Source organism: Schistocerca piceifrons, chromosome 6 (genome assembly GCF_021461385.2).
Source record: "Schistocerca piceifrons isolate TAMUIC-IGC-003096 chromosome 6, iqSchPice1.1, whole genome shotgun sequence".
Lineage (NCBI taxonomy): Eukaryota > Metazoa > Arthropoda > Insecta > Orthoptera > Acrididae > Schistocerca > Schistocerca piceifrons.
Genome location: NC_060143.1, coordinates 579,344,120 through 579,367,600, shown reverse-complemented (window position 1 = coordinate 579,367,600; position 23,481 = coordinate 579,344,120). Strand labels below are relative to the sequence as shown.

At 42.0% G+C, this 23,481-nt stretch overlaps 1 protein-coding gene across 1 annotated transcript in view; it reads right to left on the bottom strand.

Moving 5' to 3' along the window:
* Positions 1 to 23,481, bottom strand: part of LOC124803467 (probable cytochrome P450 4aa1) — a 217,173-nt gene that overhangs the window by 79,233 nt on the left and 114,459 nt on the right. The window contains exons 3-4 of the mRNA XM_047264657.1: positions 18,800 to 19,027; positions 5,491 to 5,721 (exon numbers count right to left, since the gene is read on the bottom strand). Coding sequence (XP_047120613.1) covers positions 5,491 to 5,721; positions 18,800 to 19,027 — 459 coding nt within the window. The remainder of the gene's footprint in view (positions 1 to 5,490; positions 5,722 to 18,799; positions 19,028 to 23,481) is intronic.

Below are 23,481 nucleotides of genomic sequence, written 5' to 3'. Positions count from 1 at the left end.
GCTAGTTTACTGAGTGCTTACACACATCGGGCTAAAGTAAACAACATATTACACTGTTAATAATATTCCTACATTAGTTATTTCTCTTTTATGCTGAGCCATTGCATTAATGTGTGTTTCTTTTTTATATAAGTCACGGCTCATATTTTATTTCATTACAATGCACTAATAGTCACAAACCAAATAAAAATTTTTATTTTATTACATTACACGGTCTTCACTTAACGACCAAGGGCAGTGGTGTTTGCGTAGAGTTGTCAGTGCTCATAGACAAGCATTCTGCTTGACATAACCGCAAATATCAATGTGGACTGTACAACGAATGTGTCCATAGAACAATGTGGCGAAATCTGGCGTTAACAGGCTGTGGCAACATCTGACACACGCGAGCCCATTTGCTAGCAGCACAACGTGTCCTGCAGTGCCTCTTCTGGGCTCGTGTCCGGATCACTTGGATCCTACACGATGGGTAAACTGTGACCTGGTCAGATGACTCCCAATTTCTGTTGGTAAGAGCTGATGGTATGGTTCGAATGTGGCACATACCCCATGAAGCCATGGACCCGAGTTTTCAACAAGGCACTGTGCATGCTGGCGGTGGCTCCATAACGGTGTGGGCTTTGTTTACATGGTATGGATTGATCCTCTGGTCCAAGTGACCCGATCATTGACTGAAAATGATTATATTGGGCCTCATGGAGACCATCTGCAACCATCTGATGACTTCATGTTACCAAATAACGATGGGATTTTTATGGATGAAAGTGTGCAATGTCACTGGTCCATAATTGTTCCTGACTGGTTCGAAGAACATTCTGGAAAATTTGAACAAATGATTTGAGGACCAATATTAGCCTCCATGAATCCCTTCAAACATTTATGGTACATAATCGAGAGATCAGCTCTTGCACAAAATCCTGCACCGACAAAACTTTAGAAATTATGTATGGCTATAGAGGAGCATTGCTCGAAATTTCTGCAGGGGTTTCCAACGATTTGTTGAGCCGATGTCACGTCGAGTTGCTGCACTACACTGTGCAAAAGTCGATCTGATACGATCTTAGGAGTTATCTCACGACTTTTGTTACCTATGTGTAATACATTGAAACTCTCTTCTCCTCTACTTGCTTATTGCCTTATTTTCATGTTTATTTAATATTCTTTGTTTACCTATTTCCCTTACTGCTCTTTTTTAAAAGATTTCACTGTTATGTCCAGTCCTTGCAACTTTCCCTTCTTTTCCAATGTTCCTAATACCTCACGAAGTTTCCGCATCCAGTCGTTTCTAGCCTGATCAGTTAACCTTCGTAGTTCATGGCTGAATTTTCCGTGCTGTCTTAAGTCTTCTTCCGACTTGTCGTTTTTCCATTTCATGTGCTCTTCCATTTTTATCCAATATACCACCACTTCTTATCCACTCTTTCTTGTTCCTTGTCCTTTTTCACTTCTCCATTTTCTATTTTTATTCCCTGCAACACAGCACGTCTGAAAGTATTTCACTCTTCAGTGATTCCTGCACTTTGCCTTACACGTTCCAAATTCGTCACTTTTTCTTAAAGTTTTCGTTCTTTAATATCCCAACATCCCATTTCTTTGTGTGTTGTCTTATCTGAGTATGCTTTAAATTTGTCCTAATATCCGCTAGGAGTAAATAATGGGTGTATTGGCGTCTGTTCCTGGAAACGTTTTGCCATCTTAATGCTTTTTATGAACGTTTAGTTCATTGCAGTACAGTTTATTTCACATCTAGCAACATCACCTGGAACTTTCCACGTGTGTAAATTTCGTTGATAGCTCTTAAACGAATTGTCAGCAATGCAGAGATCACTGAAGGCATCAGTTTTTTTCCCCTTTCGCTGGTCTTCCTCGGATCATAGTCCCCAGCTATGTTCTTTGTTCTTCCCTTTCCCACTACAGTATTCCCCCATCATCACAGTTGTTGTTATTTCCAATTTTCTTCCTAGACTTTCTCAGTCTGTTCATAATGTCCACTTCCTTTCGGTTTGCATATGATGTGGCATGTAAAGTTGAATAATTAATGTACCTATAGGGCTGCTGTTTAATTTCACTGCTGACTTCTTGTCACTAAATGGAACAATCCTCCATCTGTTACTGTCTAGTTGTTTCTTGTATAAAACTCCAACCCCATTTTCCTAGCTTTCCGAACCTTCGTAAATTCTGTCATACTCTCCAGCTTCAAATTCTCCTTCACTTCCCATCGAACACTGCTTAAATTTACAAGACTGTTATTATGTCCCTCCATCTGTTCCCTCACGTTCTCTAATTTTCCTTTCTTATTCAATGTCTTCACATTCCATGCAGAAATCGTCAGTAGAGATGTTTCCCTTTTCCCCTTCTTATCTTGCGTTAATCAGTGCAGGGTTCATCTCGATAGTACCCACACGGAGATACAGTTACGATCCCATTCCAAAATATGTGAGCATAAGGCTCACATATCTGTGAGACATTTGTGTTTCAAGCGGAAGTTGTATGTGAACATAGATAAACGTAAGGATATGACAGAGACGTGAAAAGGGGCAACCGTATTTGGCCATGCCCATGGGCATACGGTGTATAAAATTGATGGATTTTTGATCTTTCGTGTGTGTCTACAAGCTGTGGTGTACCACACCTCGCCGCGAAACACGACGTCAGAATTAAGGTCGGAAAACATCCCGACTGAGAGGCACTGAAGGCGTGCTCCAAGCTTTTGCATCAAAATCGTCTCGAAATCCGACAGAAATTACTGAAATCAGTGAATTAAGGCGTAGCCAAACCTGTTAACGAGAGAACATTGCGACGTGAACGGCATGCAATTAACATTTGGAGTCCGTCACCTCGCCAGAGGCCATTGCTCACACAGGTACATAAAGACAATAACGGCGAAGGTCATTGGGTTGTGATAATATGTGACTGGTTTTCTGAACACTCCCTCACCCTATTACATCTCGACTGGCCTACGAAATCAACCATCTTGAAGTACTCAGAAAATCTGTGGAACATCCCGGAAGAGCGGGCGAAACGCCATCAGCATCCTCGTAATTTGGTGGAATTCCGCATTCAGACTGGCTTAACTTGGATGCGACGTACAAGCACAACGTTCTGGACCCACTTCCTAACCAAACCCAAGCGGTTATCAAGTCCAGGTGCGGAATTACGCGGCATTGTATTATGCTTGTATCGATTTCTGTAGGGGTGACTAGTAATTTGCCCGTTGAGCTTTCCCATCCCGCAGTAGCACGAGTGTGATTGGCACAAGGGCTGCATTTAATTAACAGAGTATAACTGTCTATAGGAACAACGACCAGCAATTCCCGTAATATTACTAATCAAACAGAAAACACAAGTTATAGAATTCAGTTACACAGCAGATCGTACCTATAGAAAGTGAGAGCATTATAAGTTCTGTTTTTTCGTCCACGGTCGTGTCTCGTTCCAGTAGGAAGAAATCGGCAAACTCGGAAGACTTTTCTCAAACACAACATGTGATTCAGCAGTCTCCCGTCGATCGACCTTTGAAATCCTACAGTACCATAGCAAAATGGCAAAAGGAATTCTATTGTTAAGCTTAAGCGAGCAATGTACCGGCAGCTGAATAAACTAAGCGCACTGTTGCCGCACAAATCTAGTGTTAACAATAGCTACACAGTCCTGTCGCATTATAAATGATGGAAAAACTGAAATTTTTTATGACTATATTAAATTCTATAGTCTTTCCTGATTACATTGACATGCACATTATAGGTTTTCAAATGAAAAATGACCTATGTACACCAAATTTGAAAGTTACAGTCATCTATGCCGCCATCCCACCTTTATATCTGTTACAGAAACCAGCATTATTTCGAAAAGAACTGTGAACTTTCTGTTTCCAGCCATTATACGTATGATACGTTGTATATGTTCGTAACAGTGCAGGTTTCTAGTGTCTGTAAATAATTATCTTTGCTAGCATTTACTTTTGTTTCGCTGAAGTAGTTTGTTCACGTGTTACTGAATGTTTGTTGCTCAAGTGCTATATATATTTGTGGAAGTACATATCCTTTAGTGTACAATAAATACGAACTATGCCACACATCAAAAAATTCAATAAAAGGAAATTCCGTGGCAACCAGTTCACAAACAAAGCAAGCCACACTGTTGAAAGTAACCTACGTATCAGTTCTTCAGGGAAGAGCATGCCTCCTGGTGACTCAAACTTTTGTGTAACAATGACGCTATTTGTAGTGGATTTGTTGTTGCTGATGTGGGCATCTTATCTTCTTTGAAAAAGGAAGTGGCGAAAAGTTTGAATGGATTGGGAAACAATTCTAATGATTGGTACACCGGAAATACATCACAGTGGTTTGCACAGTATAGATGTAGACGTAGATGTTCTAGTCCAAAAGAAAGAGAGCCATACAGCTTGTCATAGTAGTTAGAATACATACTAAACAGAGGTACTAACTTCCACTGCAGTTTCAAATTTAGCAATTGAAATATTACGTGGAATATGTCGTAATTTAAATCACGAAAAACGCATTCTTCCACTATAGTGTGTTAATTCAAATGGTTCAAATGGCTGTAAGCACTATGGAACGTTACAGAGTGTTAATTGTAAAATATAGGTGGTGATCTGGCTTTTTCGTTATCGTGTTAGAATGGAACACTCTAAAAATCGCACTTTCATTAAAAGAGTATTTCCGTCGTTGGGCTGTGGTATTCGAGTGGCAAGATGAAGAATCATGATTGGCCAATCAGATGGCTGAACACACTCTCATAATGCTAGGGGAATTCTCTTGCCGCGAGTGTGAGTGCGTTCATGTCTTCATGCGAAATGCTTCAGTTCTAAGCCTGAAATAAAGCTATTCGACATTTGCTCAGAGGTCACACAGGACTTTGCCATGAGCTTCAGGGACCAACAATTGACTGTTGTGTGTCCTGTACCGACTGGTCGCGACAACTTTCGTTGCCCATAGCCTTGATTCACACAGCATGGAAATGTGCTATCGTACACAACGCTCGCATTCATGTATTCTTGTCTGCAGCATACTATGTGCACTGACTGGTAATAAGATGCATAATGGGCTTATAACATAAATACCTGCTTTAATGTGATTCTGAAAGATTTTTATTCTTTTCCTATCTTAATCACTGTGATGTTTTCTAATCATATTTTATAAATAATAATTAAAACCTGATTAGCTATGGTCTACATAGAATATTTTAGACATAAAACCATTTAATGTATTGTGTTGACATTCCTCTTTGATTATTAAATTAACTGCACATGCAACACTCGTGTGCTATTATCTCATAACTAATAAAAATAGAAAGCATATGAAAGACAATTTTTGATATTTAATTCAGCTCCCTATATGATAAATAGTGTATAATCATGTCATCAAGGAGCCAAACTTGTAACAGCCATAACATTCTGGAAAACTTATTTACACATATAACACCTATAATAACTATGGATAATTTAATCTCTGGAAAGAGTGTACTCACTTCATCACTTAATTCCTTGTCAGTAAATCTCGTGCCTGAATGTTCTTCCTTAAGAAGGAAGGTGAGGAGTGTTCTATCATTGGCCTTTAGGCCATCAACATTTTTGCTGGCTAAGGCAATACCACGATCAATTATGTATTTGATAACAGTATTAAATCTTGACAGTTTCCGACCTTGTGCAGTCATCCACCTCGTCAAGTTGACTGTTGTCCATGGACGGTATATAATTGCCTGTCAATGAATGTACAAGAGACTTAGTATTATGAAATACTCATGGCTTTAGCCAACCATATTACTTATAGGTAACCAGTGTTCCAAAGCGCAAACAATTGTAGCTTTGAGTGATTTGTAGTTGTGATAGCCTCAGTGTTCAAATGAAAAGTCTGAAATGTCCAATACTACAGGGAGTATAAAATGAACTACAAATACAAACTATTAACAAATATCATAATAACATGTGTGGTTAACGTAAAACATAATTGAAATCAAATTTCACTTGCCCAAGACTTATGTAATGATACAGAATAGATAGTGGAAACATGTGCTTCTGAAAACAAATAAATATTATGGAAATAACAATGTAGAAGGTATTTTGATAAAGATGCCACTCATCCCCTATATTATACTACTGAAATAGCTTTTGTTTTGGTTAAAAGTGGGTAACAACAAGATGTTGATTTAAATTAAGTAATGTGCAGGCTTAACCTCTGTTAGAGGTATCTCAGATTAAATATTTGATATTTAAAAAGTTAGCCATGTAACCACCAATGAAACAGGTAACTCAAGTAATGTGAAATACATTTATGCAGTAGGCTTATAATTGTTTGTTTTGTAGTATTAACATTTTTTTCAATATATTCACATTGCATATCACCTACAATGTCTTCCACAAAGTTACTTTCACATAATGCACAACTATTAAAAATCTTCCAGCTAAGATTTAGTTGATCTTTGTGATTCATGAGATTCTGTAAATTTTTCTGTATGTGTGACTAAATGTAAAAGCGTTGTAATAGTTTGAAAGTCACTGTGTCAGTTGAAAATATAAAAATATTGAAATTTGTATCACACACTCATCTTTAAGTGATTGTACAAATTTATTGAAACTAGTGGGAGTGCTGTATATATATATATATATATATATATATATATATATATATAAATTAGGGTAATGAAATATATTTTTGCTCATGTAGTGATATGATGCCTGGAGTTCTAGATATCAGCTTTCTTTTTCATAAACTGCATCTTACAAACTCATTAATCATGTAATTAATTTTCACTTTGTATTTTGTGGAAAATCTAAGAAACAATTTTTAATTTAAAAGAAGTCTATATTAAGTCAAAAGTTCTACAACATCCTTGTTTCTAAAATTCATAATATACTTACATTTTCTTATGTTTTAGTCTAGTCTATTTCCTTTTCATTTACAAGTGTTAATTAATTCTCCACTAGCAGAAAATAGCACAAAACAAAGGATAAGTCTTCACAAAAACTAATTGACTTTTGTATTATCTCCTTTACCACACAAATTATTTTGCACAAAATAGTGTGTAACTATTTATGATATATATACCTGTCAAAATATCATCCTACATATTTCCATTATGATTAACTGCAGTATATTTACGGTTTGACACTTCATTGTATTGTTTTGTTGTTTAGTAACTCGTTGCAATGTAATTCAGTCAGCTATTTCAAAATTTTCGATAACCCCTCTTGTATATAATTCAATTTTTCTCTTACTCCCACTCTCACCCATTTTAAGCATTGAAATTATCTTCATGAATAAATTTTTGTAAAGAACATAGTGTCTGTATGACCACTGCTAACGAATGTGGAGCACCACAAGCAGGAATAAGAAACGCAGAAACGCTGCTTTTTTCTTATTATTCAACTTTTCGGTGTTTAGCAATTTGGCTTCATCACTTACCAGTTTTAATCATGCACTTATGTTGCAGCTTTTCATAGTTACTACTGATAAATTATATTATTTGTAAGCCTTTGTATCTACACATTTTGCCCCTGGGTCCTTTAACAGAAACGTTAACTGGATCTAGATTACATTCCAGTATCCTGAGACATGTAATTGAAGAAAGCATAATGAAGTTCTCTTCATCAGAAAAAAAGATACCAGATCAGTCTCCTATTTTTATCCTTAGGAGGGAACTGCCAAGGGAGAGATTACCATTAGAAAAGACTGAGTACAATAAAGACAATAACAACCTATGAGTCTGAGAATGTACTTTCAGTAGTCTTTTTGTGGTAGGGATGCTAATAATCGATTTAGATATATCAGGATTCGGTGAAGTTTAACAGAAAAGTCGTAATTATTTCCAGTCAAATGGATTCAGGGCAGTAATAACAGCAGCAATAAATGGAATAGTGGGAGTCGGGTTCATTGCGAATACAAAGGTACAGAAAGCAGAGAGGTACTGTGCAGTTTGCTGACAGGGCTATTCTCACCAGAATCAACAACCAACCAACATGAAGGTAATTTCACGAGATGTTTGTGAGAGAAAGTGACGTTATAAGGTTTTCCGTGTTGTGATACGTCTACATTAGTTGTTAAATGCTGTAAATAAACTTTCATGCTTGCTACACACATTTTATTACTATACTATCACTTCCAGAGCATTTATTCTCCATATTCAGGCAGTTGTCAGTGAAAATCATCTTTTTAAAAAGGCCAAGTCATACCCGTAATGAAGACCCAGTCATACATATATTGAAGTAATCAGAATCAAAATTAATACCATAGCAATACACCTTTCCAATCGTAATATAAATAAGTTCAGCGTTGACTATAAGTGCCATGTGGAAGTGAATAAAATACTATCCTCCCATTTTAGATGGGCCATGGCAGCTACCAAGAACAGTTGCCTGCGTCATATCTTATCAGTTATATGTACAGCATAACAGTTAATTAGAAGGCATCAATTTCTGTGTTACTACATGTTGTAATTACAATTCCATAATATCCTTAAACATAAAATGGGAAACCTATAGCCCCTATATAAAAGGTACACACAATAATTGTTTACAACGTACCACAGTGGTTTAGAGGAAATAGAAGGGAACAATTTGATAAGTGGCACTTGTGCCCTATCAAGTTAGGAAACTACAAGTTCGCCTAGAAAACCACCTAAGCTACTGTACGAACATGATGCACGAGATATTTAGCATTCTCTCGCTATCTGCACGCAAAGTACTGGCCCTAAAAGTATGACTAGGACCTTTTGTAGGAAACTTGATGTACTTTCTTTTTGTACTGCAATACGTTTTACCCAGAGGCCGGGTTTTTAGAGTTATTCATGAAAAACGTAGAGAAGTGACCTTGAAACGCACCCCCGTTCCACCCCTCACCTCCACCCCCCTCACTGCTGTTCAGGATCTTTAAATCTTTAGTATGTTGTTCATGCCATTCCCTCCTGTCACTGTACTGTATGCGAATTATTTCCCATAGTAGAATTTTTTTGGTTTTCATTTTCTCCTGCTTTTATAATGCCACTTAAAATAGTGAAATTGACGTTTGTGTGATTTTTACCTTATAATTTTGTCTATTTTAAGGGCATACAATTAACAAATAAATCGTTTTGTCTGTGTATCCTTCCTTTTACGATACCACTGTGATTATACGGGTTAAGCGTGATAATGGCAGCTAACTCTAAATATACAAGAATGTAAGTTAATGCAGATGAGCAAGTTATTCCATAAGAAAGTTCAAAAGTGATTTTCAAAAGAATACCCAATCCTGTTGTCATTCCTCCTCGTCCCTCCCCCCACCCCAATTAGGATTTTTTTCTGTAGTGTTCGAATACAGTATTAGTAGTGTGCTGTTGACTCAGCCACATCGTTTAAATATCTGGGTGTAACACTGCAAACTGATGTGAAATGGAAAGGCCATTTAAAGATTATAATAGGGAAGGCAAATGGTCGACTTTGGTTTACTAGGAGAATTTTAGAAAACTGTGATTTACCTGTAAAGGAGACCCATATATGACAATAATGTATCACCCATTCTCGAGTATCACTTGAGTGTCCGCGATCCGCACCAAGTCGGAGTAAACGAAGACATTGAAGGAACTGAGAGATAAGCTGCTAGATTTAGTTACCTGTGGATACGAACAATGCGAAACTAATGAGATGCTTTGGGAACTCAAAAGGGAATATCTGGAAGGAAGGCGACGTTCCTGTTTGAGGAACGCTGTTGTGGAGATGCAGAGAAACGGCATTTCAAGTTGACTGCAGTACGCTTCTACTGCCACCAACGTACATTTTGTGTAAGCACCATGAATATAAGATAAGAGAATATAGGGCTCGTAAGGAGACACACAGACAGTCATTTTTCCTTACCTCTATTTGCAATTGGAGAAGAAAAGAAATTACTTGTAGTGGTACACACATCGTACGGAGGCTTACGGAGCATATATGTAGGTGCAGAAGTTGAGATCCAGCTGTAAAAGTAATTAATTTACTCATAACATTTGGAAAAGTGTTTCTTTCAATAGCCATAAAGGAAACTTAAAATTAATAACGTTAACGAAACAGCTAATTCAGGCAATGGCGTAATAGCCCAGTCAATGAAGACCAAAAAACGTCGAATATGGGAAATAATTCGTGTAGTCTCAAATTTTTGTACAGTGGTAGGAGTGAGTGCCATGAGAAACAAAGAAAAAAATCCTAATTGGGGTGGGGGGAGGGACGAGGAGGAATGACTACAGGATTGGGTATTCTTTTGAAAATCACTTTTGAACTTTCTTATGGAATAACTTGAGAATCTGGGCCTCTGACGAAAACATATCCCGGTACAAAATTAAACTATATCAAATTCCTTACAAAAAAGCCGTATTGTATCGGCACCACCGTTTAGGATAGTGAAAGTTAGTTTTGTGCGATAATTTGAGTGCAAGCTACAGCCAGGTGCAGGCCGGATTGCAGCAAGTTACGTTGACCAGCGGTTGTGAAGTGGAATCAAGGACACAGGGCTGTCGAACCGCTGAAAAGAGTAAACACAGTGGTTCGCATGGCGCAAGCTATAGGCAGAAGGGGCCCACTGGCGCAACTAGGGTGTGGTGCGTACGTGACGCGAAGTGACGTCTTAGCAAAACAGAAGAGCAACCTGAGTATACATAGGTGTTGTTTTCTAACGAGCGTCATTCAAGTGTGGCAGCTCTCCAGGATGGCGGAGCGTGTCACTCCACCGGACTATACGCAGCAACAGATGGGGTGACAGCGTCCCAGTCCACGACGGTTCGATCCTCTGAGGCTGATGCGAGGTCCGCAGCCAGCCAGGGAGGACCACTCTTTGGCTCGCTACTGCGGGCACTCGTTTCGGCTCCCGACACACGCCGGAGACTTTCGTGGCGAGGGTCGCAGATTCGGACGTCGGATTGCGTGTAGTCGTTGCCGCTGCATTCCCAGCTATGCCAGCCAAGGAAGAAGCAGCAGTGGGGCCGGCTTACGGCTCCCGGCGGAGCAGCACAGAGTCAACGGGGATGGTGGCCGCTGAGTCGGCCTGACGTAATCGGAACTCTACAGCTGGCGAACAAGGCCGGCGCGACACAGCGTTGCGTTGCACAGGTCGCTGGGGCAGCGGCCTCAGCATTGCGGGGCCTGTGACGCGGACCGAGGTCAATGAAGCACTGTAGTGGAAACGAATAAATCATTTGAAAATCTCGGCCGAGTTTTAATATGGCACCTCCTGGCACCCATCGACTACATTTGGTGTCTCCATGCCATATTTGGCGTCGGGCACCAACTACATTGGGTGTCAGAATAGCGGACGTTGTCTGTCCAGTACGACGTTCGAGCCCACAGCCAGTACAGTCACAAGATGTGGTGGGTGCTGTCAAAATTGTTCTTTTGAGTGTTGGACGTTTTCTTTCTTGTTGGTGTTTTGAGAATGGCTTGCCAGAAGCCACATTTTAGATGTTTTGCGTATGCATATTATTTATTTTGCCAGAATAAGTGTTAGTCTATTTGGGACAGTAAGATGTTGTTTTCGTGGCATTTGATTACTTTGTATTGGTTTATGATGTTACTGAGTATGATGATATGGAGTTGTAGGAAGTCAGATTATTCTTGTACTTAGTCCCAAAACAAAACGAGTGACTGGGAACGAAAGCGACACAATGGCAGAGTCAAGGACGCAAGGTGTGGCGGAACCAGTAGCGGTGCGGATTTTGTTGGCAAAAGTAGCACAATTGACAGCAGACAATACGCAGTTGAGAAATGAATTAACACCTAGAAGTGAGTGGGAAACGGCATCTGCTCAGTCGTTGTTGCCTAGGGAGCAGGAGATCGATCCAGCCGCCGTGAGTTTGATTATTCTGTTTTCTGGCAAGGCGTCTGAGGATGTGCGTGCGTTTGTGGAGGACTTGGAGACTTCAGCTGCGATGAATGGTTGGTCTGATGAGCAGTTGTTACATGTAGCCAAGATCAGATTAACGAGTGAAGCGAAAACATATGTAAGGTGTTCTGAGGCCTTAAGGAAGGCAGGACAGTTTAAGCAGTTAAAGGAAGGGCTTTTACAAAGGTACAAGAAACAGAATAGCTCTCGGTACTTTAGGGAGAGGTTAAGTACGATGACAAAGACACAGGGGGAGACGGAGAAATTTGCAGACAGAATAAGGGAAATTAATGAGTACACTTACGAGCTGGGTCAGAACGATGAAGCGAATAGTGCTCTGTTGTTCTGTTTCAGGAGGCCGAGCAAAGGGCACTTGATGTATTTTTGAGAGGGTTACCGGCGCATATGCCAAGGAAGGTGCTTGAATGGACTCCGAAAGATTTGTATTCGGCCATTCAGCTGGCAATTCAGTGTGAAGAAGTAGGCATGGCAACAAGAGTACGCGAGAGGCAAATAGTATTTGCAGTGGGTCTAAAATGTTATAAGTGTGGTCGTACGTGACATGTGCAGAGGAAATGTACCCAGTCACCAAGGAATAGAGGAATGGGTGGAAATCAGCAGCGTGGAGGATGGAGAAATGGAGATAGGAGAGGAGGACAAGCATTAAACGACAGAGGGGGCCCAAGACCCACCTAAATGAGCTCCCGTTTTATTTCAATGCTACGAATACGTATGGAGAGGTAGAATGTTCAGTGGTAGGATCCATAGGAACTAAAAAGTTTAAGATTTTGTTAGACACAGGGCCGCTACTAAGAATATAGTGGGACGAAGGAAGTTAGGTTGCGTGGTATGGGGGGTAAGGAGGTCACGCCTTTGGGGTCGGTGACAGTTGACTTTCGCATAGGGAAGTCCGATTTGTTGCATGCATGGACGTAGAACCATGGGTGAGCGAGGGCTACGACATGATCCTAGGAGTAGATTTCTTGTATCAACATCATGCCAAAATTGACCTTGGACAACGAACTGTGGAACTTGGTGGAATGTTATTTCCGCTAGGGGAAACTGTCGTCAATGCAGAGCTGGCGTTCAACGTAATGAACAAAGCAACTGAACCGCGTTCATTAGCATTAAGGCTTAATTCGCATGAGTGTGTGGCACCGGGAAGTCGCCGTGGGTAAGTGTGGAGTCGAATATACGCATGGATGCAGTATGTGTTATTGAACCATTGACGGATAACGAAGTTTTGGTTCACTGGGTTGCTTTGTGAGACGTAGTGTTGTACGCGTGCAGGAGGGGAACGACGGACGAATAGTTCCCGTGAACGTTGATAATTTTAGCGCTGTAGACGCGAATTTGAGGAAAGGAGTTTTAGTAGCAAATTTGGAGGTGCCGGATGATGAAGACTGGTGTTCGAGAGGTAGGCGAAGCGATCAGCCACTAACTGCTGATAGAACTGCATTGCGTTACAAAATTAAGCAGTTGAAAGGAGGAGAAAGAGAGCATATGGAAGAATTATTGTGGGAATTTAAGGATTTGTTTTTTCCACAAGGGCCGTTGCGAGCAACTCCATTAGTTCAACATAGGATACCAACAGGGAATGAAGCACCGGTTTATCGTAAACCATACAGAATACCGAGGTATTTGCAGCCGATTGTGGAGGATTTCATTGATCAGCAGCTTCCGGACGGTATTATAAAGCATAGTAAAAGTTGCTAGGGAGCAGGCATTGTCGTTGTCCCTAAAAAAACCTGCGGATGGAACTAAGAAATACAGGTTCTGTTGTGACTACCGATACCTCAATAATAAGACAGTAACAGACGCATATCCCATTCCAAACATATCGGAGACTTTGGATCACGTAGGACAGTGCCAGTACTTTTCTACGATGGATTTGACAAGTGGTTATCATCAGTTAGAGGTGGCTCCAGAGGATCGTCCAAAAACTGCTTTCTCTACTCCTGGAGGTCATTATCAGTACATTAGAATGCCATTCGGTTTGAAAAACGCTCCGGCAACGTTTCAGAGGTTGCTAGACAGCGTATTGAGGGGTTTTAACCACGGCAGTGTCTTGTCTATATGGATGACATCATAATGTTTTCAAGTAGTATGGAGCAACACAGACAGCGGTTAAGGGAAGTTTGTATGAGGTTAAGAGCAGCTCGTTTGACATTGAGCCTGGAGAAGTGTCATTTCGCATTAGAAGGAGTAAAATATTTGGTTCATATTACCAGTACTGACAGAGTGCAAACAAATCCGAGGTTGGTACTGGCTGTAAGGGATTTTCGGGAACCGCAAACAGTTAAGGAAGTCCAGTCATTCATCGGAATTTGCTATTTCTATCGAAAGTTCGTGAAGGGTTTTGCAGATTTAGCACAGCCGTTGACGCGACTGTTATGGAAGGGTGTGAAATTTGAGTGGACAGAAGAGTGTAAGAGAGCGTTTGACAAACTGAAAGAAGTCTTGACATCAAGTCCGGTTCTTGTGTTTCCAGATTTTGAAAAGGAGTTTATACTAGCATGCAATGCATCGATGGTGGTGGTGGTGGTTGTTGGGATGTTTAAGGGGGACTAAACAGCGAAGGTCATCAGTCCCCAATGCATCGAATCAAACATTAGGGTGTGTTCTTAGTCAGGAAATTGATGAGAAAGAACATCCTGTAGCAAATGCGTCTAGGCAGTTGAATGCAGCAGAGAGGAATTACTCAGCAACAGAGACGGATATGCTTAGTGTAATCTATGGAATCACTTATTTTAAATGTCATTTATATGGGAGAAGATTTCGGGTAGTGATAGATCATGCTGGGTTGAAGTGGGTGTTGGGGTTGAAGGATTCGCCCACCATACTCGCTAGATGGGCTGTGAGGCTTAGTGAATTCAACTACGAGGTGGTGCACAAGCAATTTTCCGCCTTTAGTTGATGAAGTGCAATATATACGTTTTATTAATGGATTTTGGGTTGAATGCTCACTTCTGACCTTCGTTCATCCTTTTGCTAGAATGAGTGGAATACAGACGGAAACCATATTGTACGGGGGTTGGCTGAAAAGTAATCCCTCCACCTTTGTAACTCTTCAACAGTTGGGAGTATTGGTACACGGCAGGTATTGGCTTCTTCCGCAGCTTCTTCTCTACAACTCCAGTTGGTGGGACGCCTTAGCATTGAACGGTTCTGTTGTTACAGTGTTAAGTATGGAACCCTGCGCAGACCGTCGGTCAATGCGATTTAAGCAACGTGCAGTCGCTGAATTGTTGACAGCAGAAGGTGTCATCACCCCAAAGGAAATTCATCAGAGAATGAAAGCAGTTTGTAGAGATTGTGTTGATCTGAGTTTGTACGACTCGCTTTTTTCGGTTACATATAATAAGTATATTTATTTCTTCACCAAAAAAAAAATCTTTCAAGATTCTGGGAGACGTCATAGCTTTGTAAATGTTGTGCCCCCCCCCCCCCCCCCCCCCACCCGAGACACACGCACACTGCTGCAGAAAATCAAACATAGGTTGCTGTTCTTGCAGTTCCAGAAGCTTTGTTTTCACTTTCTTCAGTAATAAACTGAAAACACAATGAAATCGAATTTAGCAAAGCAGCAATTACTCCATGATAACGGTGGCAGAATGCTCTTTCTTCGAAATAGTGCTACGAGGGACCTGTGATGGAAGGAAATCCGCGCAACAAAGGACAACCAAGTTTTTATTGTGGCGTTATGCCACTAGCTGTGGCCACACTCTAGTTGCATGTGTGAACCGGTTTTATTGAGTGACTTCGTTCAAAGTTTAGCTATTGCATTCACCGTGAGTAGATCATTATATACTCTGAGAGACATTTCCATTGCATTGTGGATCACTACAAGTGTGAAGCTGACATGAAATAGACCTCTGCTTTTATGAATCTGTGTACTTGTTTCTTATATCCTATACTGACATATGCTGGCCCTCTACTACCTACTGTGCAACTTGCCTGATATAGCAGTTGTGTGTGTGTGTGTGCGTGTGTGTTTGTGGTGTGTGTGTGTGTGTGTGTGTGTGTGTGTGTGTGTGTGTGTGTGTGTCCTGCGACTCAGCATCTCCGCTATATGGTGAGTAGCAACTCTGTCTCTCATAATATTGTTACATTCCATCCGGGATTCTCCATTGTTTGATTTTATGTTTCATTTTAGAAGGCTCAGTTCCGGCCTCATCTTTACAATAAGCCAGAGCACATATACGAGGTTCGTTCAATAAGTAATTTAATACACTTTTCTTCTGAAAGCAGGTTGATTTTATTGAGGATTCCAGTACACCATGTTAGTCCCCACATTTTGGCTACGTAACCCTGTGTTTCAACATAAACTCCGTTCAATGTGACAGCCTTACGCTGGAAAGGCCTGTTTGCCCACGTGGTACCTCTCTACAGGCCGACGTAGCAGCCGACGTATTGGTGCAGGAATAATCTCCCCGTCATCGACGTACCCTTACCCGCAGAGTGCGTCCTTCAGTGGGCTGAAGAGTTTGAAGTAGAAAAGTGCGAGATCCGAGCTGTATAGGGTGGTTGAGGACGTATAGTCCAATGGGGTTTACTGAGCTTCTATCCGTTGCACAGACTTGTGTGAGGTCTCCGGTTGTCATGGAGAACGAGAAGTTAGTTTACATTTTTCTAGCGACGAACACAATGAAGTCGTTTCTTCAAGCTCCTGAGCGTAGCGCAATACAGTTTCGAGTTGATTGAAGCGGTCATTCTGTTTGATGTCCTCCCTCATTGTCCCAGAAGACCGTCACCTGGCCTTACAGGTTGAGAGTGGGGCTTTGAAGCGTATTTTTTTTTTATGTGAGGTCCGCCATCCGCCAATCACGCAAAACACCGTTTTTCTCAGTACCCAAACATGTTTCGGCACCACTGTGCCATCATAAGTGGGTTTTCGAACTCTGGTGACCAAATGAACAAATGGTTCAAATGGCTCTGAGCACTATGGGACTTAACATCTATGGTCATCAGTCCCCTAGAACTTAGAACTACTTAAACCTAACTAACCTAAGGACATCACACACATCCATGCCCGAGGCAGGATTCGAACCTGCGACCGTAGCAGTCGCGCGGCTCCGGACTGAGCGCCTAGAACCGCTAGACCACCGCGGCCGGCCCAAATGAACACTGACTGGACTGGGACACATAACAAACCACAATCACACTGTGTTCTGGTGTAGTAAAAAGTGTTTTACTATGTTATTTTGTGGAAAATACTTGTTATAGTTACGTATGCATCACAACATCTCAGCATGATGCGGAGAATGAAAGTGCTTGCCATACGAAAACAAAAGTAAATACAAAAATAGGCGCGAAAAACTAAATTACATTCTAGAAGATAGGTTAACTCCCAGCAAAAAACTTTTCTCATCAACATCGTTTGGTTGCAGATGAGAAGCTACCTATAATAATTAACACAAAAGTGATCTAGAAAATTCATGTTCACCGAATGTAAAGGTATTTACAAAAAGAAACGATCTGTTGTTTGAACTAAAAATGCACATAATTTTATAACCATTTAATAAAATGTTCACATTGCACAATAACTAAAAACGAAAATCCACCGATGATGGCACAGTGGTGTCTAAACATGTTTGGGTACTGAGAAAAACGGTATTTTGCGTAACTGGCGGACCTCACATCCAAAAATTTTTAACTGCAAACACGGCCAATACAAGGAGCTACATATCAAAAAGATGGATACCTTGAAGTTTTTTTTCGGAGAAAAGATGGTGTGGCGCCACTACATTGTTTGCAATTTTATTTGCGGTGCGTAGTGATGCACTCGTGTTTCAGCACCTGTGACGATGTTCGACAAAAACTGCTTGCGCGTTGCGATGCTGATCGTGACAAATTCCGCGCAAATAGTTCTTTGTTGCTCTTTAAGGTCTTCTGTTAGGCGGTGAAGAAGAGCGGGCACACACACTTGGGTACCCCAAGAGATGGACGAGTGTGTCAGCACTACCGGGCCAGACGTCCAGCTGCGCAGCGAGGTGTTTGGTTGTGAACGCCGATCACATCGAGTCAGAGCGTCGACAGCTGTGTGTGGCCGGCCAGCACCTAAGAGCTGGGACACGTATGCACGACCTTGCTGCTACGACGATAGTCACTTCGCCCAACGACTCTCCGTGTTTTTGTTCACGGACAGATCGTACACACTGTGCAAGCGGCTATGATTTTCCGCCAAGAGAAACTCAGGGACAGCTTCCTGCTAGGAACGTATCTCCGTTAAAGACGCCACTTTTAAGGCTACCTGTAGCGCCGCCAACATTTGAAACTTTATAAAACAATAGCGGCCGAAGGAGAATATTCCAAGACAAATCCCGCATGTTTCCAGCCGAAGTTGGCTGAGAAAAGAAAGAGTATTGCATTACTTACTGACGACGCTCTTAAAACACCTGCGTTTTTTGCTGATTACTTGTTAACTACTTCCTAAATCTTTTTAGATTGTGAGATTAATTAAATTCCTTATTTTCAAGTCAAAAATACGCACAATGTCACAATTTCTTGTAACCACAGGCAAGAAACATTTGTACCATGATACTGCGCAACTTAAACATGTTATCATCTAATGCTGTTGACAGTTTTTGTCTTAAATAAACAACCATTCAGTATGAATGTGTGAGTCACATTCCAGCAGCACCTAGCGTTTATGCGTCAGAAAAAAAAGAAGTCAAAACCTTATATTAAACTTCCTAACATCTTATCCTAAAAGGCGGTTGTTAGCACGTTGTCGATAACTAAACCAAAAGTTTTATGTGTGAGGTTTATGTGAATAGGTACACCTGAAGATGAGGCTAGAAGCCTCGAAACCGATTATGTTAAAAAAGTTGAAGATCATTTAATTGCAGTCTGAGGATAATTCATTCTCACAGTTTATCATACAACTGCGTTCCTGCAGTTCCGCCAACAATGGAAAATGTAAACGTAAGTCACAGTTCATTTCATCAACTTACCGGTAAAGTTTTTCCGAAATCAGTCGCTAGATCAACCACCTCAGCCTGCCGGAAACGACCTGGTAAAATACAGTCCACGTCGATGTTGAAAATAGTGGCTACAGCCGCACGAAAAGCAGTGTGCATGAGTGGGTGGTACAGTTCCACCTCTGCTCCTTTATTTTCCGCCAGCTGCTCGCACAAGAAACGCCCAGCGTCGTTGAACTTCTCCATGAATTTCTCCAGCTCCTGTGGGGATGGACAGAATTTCAGACGCTTTTTAATTCAACATAGTTTTCAACGATTCAAATTCGAAATTTTTCGTCTTTCTGTGGAGTTCTATCGTTACCCCGTTCCACCTAATAATGCTGCTAAAGCTGTCCCATGTTGCACAGATAGCGTAACATTCACAAAACGCCATTTCCGTATATTTGACTTTACACGCATGCCCTAGATCGTAGCGCAGTGTGTTTCACAATGGTGCTGAAAGTTCGTTTGCAAAAAGGACTTTGCTTTTCATTAAGATTCAGGAGAAATACATACTACGTGCGTAACACAACAGTCCAAGGTTGATATGAGGAATAATAGTGGACAGTTTTTGGGTGGATTATGAGTTCCCGCCTCTCGCCATATAGGGTGATTCAGGAGGGAGTGACATACTTTGCAAGGTGTTTCTACAAGTGAAAATAAACCGCAATGTCCCATGAACATGTGTCCGATTATCGATCATTAAGGAACTGGAGCGGATTGAAGATTACACACATCCATAAACGATCACATACTACAATGCTGTGTAGTCGCTGTGCTGGACAGGTTAATGATGGAGCAGATGACTGATCCATCCTACATGAGATGTGGGGGTTCTTCAACAGATGGCAGCACTGTGATGACACACCAAGGGAACAGCTGCAGGTGTACACAGTGTGCAGTCGTGGGTTGGAACTGTTGGCAGTCGTAAGGCACTGTGCGTGTCGTGCTGGAGTTTCATTTAATTGAGCAAGTCCATTGTGACTGTGAATACCAACATGCCAAAGACGCTCACCCACGCAGAATATGCAGAAACGTTTTAGGATACAGGCGATCCGTGTGTGGCAGTGACAGAATACCAGAGACGTTTCCCTGATCGAAGAACCCCCCACCCCTGTCAGGGTATTTTCCAAGGTTTTTCAAAAATTATGTGAAATGAGAACACTACCCAGTGTACACGTAACATCAGAACGTGAGGCTATCCAGTCAGTTGAGGAAACGGACGACATTATTGCAATGGTAGAACGGAGTCTCACCATTAATACATGGCGCATTAGCCATCAGGTCGACAGCCCACAAACGCGTGTGTGGTATACATTATGTTCTGAGGGATTTTACCCATTCCATGTGCAACACGTGTAACATCTGCATCCAGTTGACTCAGTAAGCAGGCAACAATTTTGTGAATGGTTAGCTGCACGCAGAAACGTAATGCAAAATGCTTTATTTAGATGAAGCTACATTTAAATGCAATGGAATCATGAATACCTATAATTTTCATACATGGGCAATAGAGAACCCAGTGCCTCTAGGAAAACTAGGTTCCTAGTTTGGTTCTCAGTGAACGTCAGGTGTGGCGTGATTGATGGTCTGGTGTTGGGTCCCGTGTTCCTGCAAAAACGCATGGCAGCCGCAGCTTACACACATTTCCTGATATAACACCTACCTGAACGATGGCAAATATACCTGCAACATGGCGGATCACTGATTCACTATAACAGACAGGTATCGCAGCTTCTGAGTAACACATTTCCTGAATGGCAGATTTGCCATGATGGACCCATTAAGCAGCCTGCCAGATCACCAGATGTAGGGTCATTGGACTTCTGATAATTGGGCTGGTTATAGGAGGATGTGTATCGTACGATGGTGGATACATGTGGAGAACTTGTTGCCCGCATCACTAACGCTGTTGCCCACATGAAACTACGCTGATGAGATGATGTTCTTGAGGAGATGGAGAGAGAGAGAGAGAGAGAGAGAGAGAGAGAGAGAGAGAGGAGGGGGGGGGGGTAGACAACCTCAAATGTGTTCACAAATGACCTGAGATGGGTGAGGGACTCTTTGAGCATCTCTTGTAGGACTGATCAGTCATCTGTCCCACCATTATCCTGTCCACCACATAGTCTACAAAGCATTTCAGTAAGTGATAGTCGTAATTGTCTTCATAACCACGTGTGGATGTGTGTACTCTTCAACCCACTCCAGTTCCTAACGACACCTGTTCATATGACTTTTTCGGTTTATTTTCACATGTAGAATCACCTCAGAAATTATGTGACATGCCACCTGAATCATCCCGTATGGCTGTACGTCCAGCATTGTCGAACATGATGGCCTTTGTGGTCCAGGTCTTATGGTGTAGAGAGGCATAATGTTGCGTGGGCTTATTGGCCGCCAAATCTATGAACACAGTACACTCAGCTGCAAATGCTGCCGTGACACTGTACTCCTTCCCCGTGGGCGTTATTCAGGGATGCACTCAGCCCGACTTCATTTTTATGGATGACAATGCATGACTGCAGCGAGAAGCACACGTGGAGGATGTCTTGGTGGGACAGGATGTACGGCGAATGGACAGGCCTGTCCATTCCCCCGAGTTTAATCCTGCCAAACTTGTGGACATACTGCAGCATATTTCTCCACGACATGCAACACATGCACCAACGACCGTCCACCTGCTGGCAACCGCAGTGGTGAACGAACTGAGTGTCCTACACAGTAACTCCTCTCCAACCTTGTGGCCAGCATGGAAGCACATTTCAGAGCATGCACTGCCGTGGTGATCACACATCCTATTAAGAACCACATCCATCTTTTGTAATGTTCAGAGGACCATCATAGATCACGGTAATTTCAGTGTAAATTATTGCCTCTGAATAAATGTCCCATTTCCGTTTGTCTCACTGTGTGTTTCTTTCAGTTACCTCCTGTACAATAGTGTAACAATTCTTTCAATACACGTTCAAATTTTCATCGAGCTATCCCAGTTGGCAGGGACGCATCACATAAAGGTTACTTTCAGAGTTGAGCTTGGCACACCTGTATGGATGGAAGTACCAGCCCTTGGGGAGTGGTGACAGTTATTGTACTGAGGAGCTCAGTTGGCAGTAAGACTTTAGGTTCTGTCGTAACTATCACGCAGGGAAATCTTACAAACGTACTGTCGTTTAATAATCGCACGGACTCCTGTAGGAACGACATAGTAATATGCATCCCTGAAGAACAGAAATGGATAAAAAAGCTGAAAACAAATACACCTCCAGGTCCAGATGGAATCCCAAATCGTTTTTGCAGTACGCGCAAAATCTTAGGTGATTGGAAGAAAGCACAGGCGACTCCCGTATATATGAAGGATAAGATAAGAGACCCACAAAATTAGAAACGTATATCCCTAACATCGATTTTTTGCAGAATTCTTCACAAACAGCAGTTGACCGGCGTTGCCTGGTGAAACGTTGTTGTGATGCCTCGTGTAAGGAGGAGATATGCGTACCATAAAGTTTCCGACTTTGATAAAGGTCGGATTGTTGCCTATCGCGATTGCGGTTTCTCGTATCGCGACCTGCTCGCGTTGGTCGAGATCCACTGACTGTTAGCAGAATATGGAATCGGTGGGTTCGGGAGGGTAATACGGAACACCGTGCTGGTTCCCAACGGCCTCGTATCACTAGAAGTCGAGATGACAGCCATCTTATTCGCATGGCTGTAACGGATCGTGCAGCCACGTCTCGATCCCTAAGTCATCAGATGGGGACGTTCGCAAGACAACAACCATCGGCACGAACAGTTCGACGACGTATGCAGCAGCATGGACTATCAGCTCGGAGACCATGGCTGCGGTTACCCTTGACGCTGCATCACAGACAGAAGCGCCTGCGATTGTGTACTCAACGACGAACCTGGGTGCACGAATGGCAAAACGTCATTTTTTTTGATGAATCTAGGTTCTGTTTACAGCATCATGATGGTCGCATCCGTGTTTGGCGACATCGCGATGAACGCACATTAGAAGCATGTGTTCGTCATCGCCATACTGGCGTATCACCCGGCGTGATGATATGGGGTGCCATTGGTTACACGTCTCGGTCACCTCTTGTTCGCATTGACGGCACTTTGAACAGTGGACGTTTCATTTCAGATGTGTTAGAACCCGTGGCTCTACCCTTCGTTCGATCCCTGCGAAACCCTACATTTCAGCAGGATAATGCACGACCGCACGTTGCAGGTCCTGTACGGGCCTTTCTGGATACAGAAAATCTGCGACTGCTGCCCTGGCCAGCACATTCTCCAGATCTCTCACCAATTGAAAACGTCTGGTAAATGGTGGCCGAGCAACTGGCTCGTCACAATACGCCAGTCACTACTCTTGATGAACTTTGGTTCGTGTTGGAGCTGCATCGGCAGCTGTACCTGTACAAGCCATCCAAGCTCTGTTTGACTCAATGCCCAGGCTTATCAAGGCCGTTATTACGGCCAGAGGTGGTTGTCCTGGGCACTGATTTCTCAGGATCTATGCACCCAATTTGCGTGAAAATGCAATCACATGTCAGCTCTAGTATAATATATTCGTCCAATGAATACCCGTTTATCACCTGCATTTCTTATTGGTGTAAGAGTTTTAATGGCCAGTAGTGTAATTTACTTTCAACCAAGAATATTTTGAACAGACTGAC